This window comes from Otolemur garnettii, unplaced genomic scaffold (genome assembly GCF_000181295.1).
Source record: "Otolemur garnettii isolate 467f Iridium unplaced genomic scaffold, OtoGar3 scaffold00178, whole genome shotgun sequence".
NCBI lineage: Eukaryota > Metazoa > Chordata > Mammalia > Primates > Galagidae > Otolemur > Otolemur garnettii.
Window position 1 is genome coordinate 1,967,252 of NW_003852573.1, and position 3,297 is coordinate 1,970,548.

The 3,297-nt window shown below is 49.3% G+C and overlaps 1 protein-coding gene across 1 annotated transcript in view; it reads right to left on the minus strand.

Annotated features, from left to right (window-relative positions):
• Positions 1-661, minus strand: part of RD3 (retinal degeneration 3) — a 2,436-nt gene extending 1,775 nt beyond the window's left edge. Inside the window, exon 1 of the mRNA XM_003800516.1 lies at positions 357-661. Coding sequence (XP_003800564.1) covers positions 357-652 — 296 coding nt within the window. The 5' untranslated portion in view covers positions 653-661. The remainder of the gene's footprint in view (positions 1-356) is intronic.
• Between the last annotated feature and the right edge of the window lie 2,636 nt (positions 662-3,297).

Here is a 3,297-nt window from a genome sequence, read left to right on the forward strand (position 1 = left end):
ATGTTAGAGATATTGTCTGGGAAGACTTCTCTAAGATGGTGATATCGAAAATATCTGACAAAGGAGAAGGAGCCAGCTGTGTTAAATACAGAGGGAGGACAGAAAGCTCAGAGACCTTGGGTTTTCTCCCATCAAAACTCACTTTCTTCTAGGAGCTGCCTCCTGCCTCCCTCTAAATTCCAACCCCCGGCCTGTGGCTTCCTCCAGATTCCTTTTCTTCCCTTGCTCCTCCTAACAGATAACTAGGAGCCCCCTCATCTGTGCCCCCTTCCCAAGTCCTGTGGCCTCAGGCACCTCCCAGGCTGCTACCCTCCCTGAACCCTGTAGCCGGGCAGTGGTTCCCATCCTGGGCTCACCTGAGGATGGCAGGCCCACAGTAGGATGGGTGGATCTTGGCACAAACATCTTCCAGTTGCAGCCGCTCCCCAGGGCTAAGGTCATAGGTGGGCCGGGGGGTGCTGGCCAGCCAGCTGTAGTCGACTCCAGTGCACACCTTCCTGACCGCATTGCTGCGCTCCCGCTGCTGTCTCTCAGCCTCTCGCATCTGCCCTGCCAGCTCCATCATGAGCGTCTCCAGCACCATCTCAGCGGGGCTCCGGGAGGACAGCCGGGATGGGGCCTCGTTCCACCGGAGCCAGGGGATCAGGGACATGGCCCCGGCCCTGCTGAGACAGAGCAGGAGTGGGTCTCTCTGGAGCCCCTCTGTCAGATAGCGTGGAGAACTGGGAAGCTCAAGGAGGAGGGAGGCGAGCAGGGGCTCAGGCGAGAAGACCTGCTCTGCCCTCACAGCTGGGTGGCCTTGGGTAGGTCACTTAACCTCTCTGAGTAATCTTTCTAATTCTGTAAGAAAAAGATGGAGTTGTTGTGAGAAGCAGTTGTGAATCAACTTGGTATGTTATAAGCACAACATAAAAGTAAGAGACTCTCCTGGTTATAACAATTCTTAAAGCACCCCTGTGATTGAGCCCAGGGCACATCGGTGTGCCAGCTCCCAACACAGCAGGAAACATACTGGGTATAGCTGATGCTGAGTACAGTCTTATGCTTATGATTTAAATGGAAAATATGCACACACTCGCACATTTAGAACAGATCCATATAGCCTAGGTCAATCTAACAGAAAAACACTCTAAGTTTCTAAATGCCTTCAGCCTATTGTTGAAGGATACTTACGGCAACTATGGGGTTCAGTTATCCTGAAGAAGCCCAATTCACCTGCCCTGCGTTCATTCATTCATCACCATTCATTCAGCAAGCATTAATCAAGCACTGTACACACATCCATATGGGCATAGAAACGTGAAACCATGCCAGGGATCCTGCTCTCCAGGAGATGTTAAGACCTGATGAGTAAAAGCCATGACACCAGCAAAGACGTAACTGTGATGGGAAGCTTAGAGTCAGTGCTGGTGGAGGAGGGAAAAGAGGATCTCGAGATCAGTGATTTTCAAGCAGTGTGCCCTGGCACACTGATGTGCCATAAGAGGATCTTAGGTGTGCCACAAAAAATTGTAAAGATCATTCATTAAATTATTTTCATAAGAATTTCCAAACACAGTATATTCTTCTTTCTTTTTCACTCTTTTTTAGTTTTTAATATAATTTAAGTGTGCCACAGAAGTATAACTATCGGTTCAAGTGTGCCATGAAATAAAAAAGGTTGGAAACCACTGCTCTCGATGATGAAAGGCCAGAGAAAGCTTGTGGATGGGACCGGGCCGAAGGTCTCCAGCACCTGATAGAGGCTGATGGAGAAAGTGCCCTCGGTGGAGGAGTCAGCCATGGCACCAGGTTAGGCAGCTGAGCAGGGCAGCCGGTGTGAGAGCAGGGACTCTGCCTCATCATCCTGCACCCACAGGGGCCTGCTCAGTGCAGGTTTGGTGAAGGATAAAGGGACTAGGCGAATGAATGAATGCGTGAATGAGTGAATGAATGGGTGAATGGTGAATGAGCTGCCCCACTGTCTGTGCCTCTGACAACAGTGAAAGGGAGTGACATTTCTGAGATAATGCCTGAAGCAGGTCTTCAAAGCAGCACACCTCCACTTTACACACTCTTTCCCCCTTCCAGGCACTGGGGATCCTCTTCCCGCCTTCACTCTCTAGATGCACAGAAAAGAGATGTGATAAACTCAGGGGTGGGTCACCTCTTGGGGACACACACATTGTAAGCAGCCTTCCCACCACCCTGCACCCCCAATGGTTACCGAGAGAAAAGAATTGCTAGTGGTGGAGAATCAGAAACAAAGGGGAATATTGTAATGGGGTAGCAGCCGCCTTCTGGAATGCCACAATTTAACCTCTGACTTACCCATGGAGATAAGAACAGCCAGTTCCCTTAGCAACCATCATAATTCGGAAATCTGAAAACTTTCATCCTCTACTCAACCTAAGCCTGTCACCACCAAGGGGCCTCAGAGCACACTGTTGACCCCTTCCTGGGAGGTTGGGAGGTGAGGACAGACCATCAGACCTTGCTCTAAGGGTTGGGAGCAGGAACTTTTCTTCTCAGCCTTCAGTGACTTCTTGTGTCCAGAGTAATGAGGTTGGGCAACAGTGTACATGCTGAGGGTGAGGGTGGGCGCATGTTCTGTCCTGAGAGCCGTGAACCCCAGGAGCTCCTGTCTAAGGCCATGGGATCGCATCAGCTCAGGCATAGGGAGGTGTCACAACTGAACGTGTTACCTTTCCTGGAATGTTTGTGATTTTAAATGTACATGGGTCAGGTTAATGCTCAGCAGCAGAAAAGCGAATGGTGGCATTTCAGGTGTTCATATGACACCACTGAAGAGTGTGCAAATGCATATGGGTCATTCATTCCTTCAAGGGCTAATGAATATTCTGTGCTGTTTCACGGACATGTCCCCCTCCGCCCATGAGCCCACCCATATCCACCTGGAGACTAGTTGTGGGTCAGCTCCCCTCATAAGCCTCCCCTGGCCTGGCAAGTGGGAATCTATGAGCTGTTGTTTAAGGACCCATGAGCCCAAGCCCCAGGGGTATAGTAGCTTCAAAATACACACAGAAATGTGAAAAATTGAAATTAATAATAATTCCAAATTGGTTATAAAACCCCTTTCAAATGTTTTTGAAACAGTAATTGTAATATGGACTCAATTTATGCTATTCGTAGTAATGGTGGGTGGAGCCCTCATTAGTGAGGTATCCAAGGCCTGTCAAGATCTATCTTCAAATTATCCTGTGGTGCTTATGCTTTTCAATGGTTCTTAACTGCCCTCAAGACTAAACTCAGACTCTTTCCGTGTGTACCCTCCTGGGTACTTCCTGAGCTGCAGGA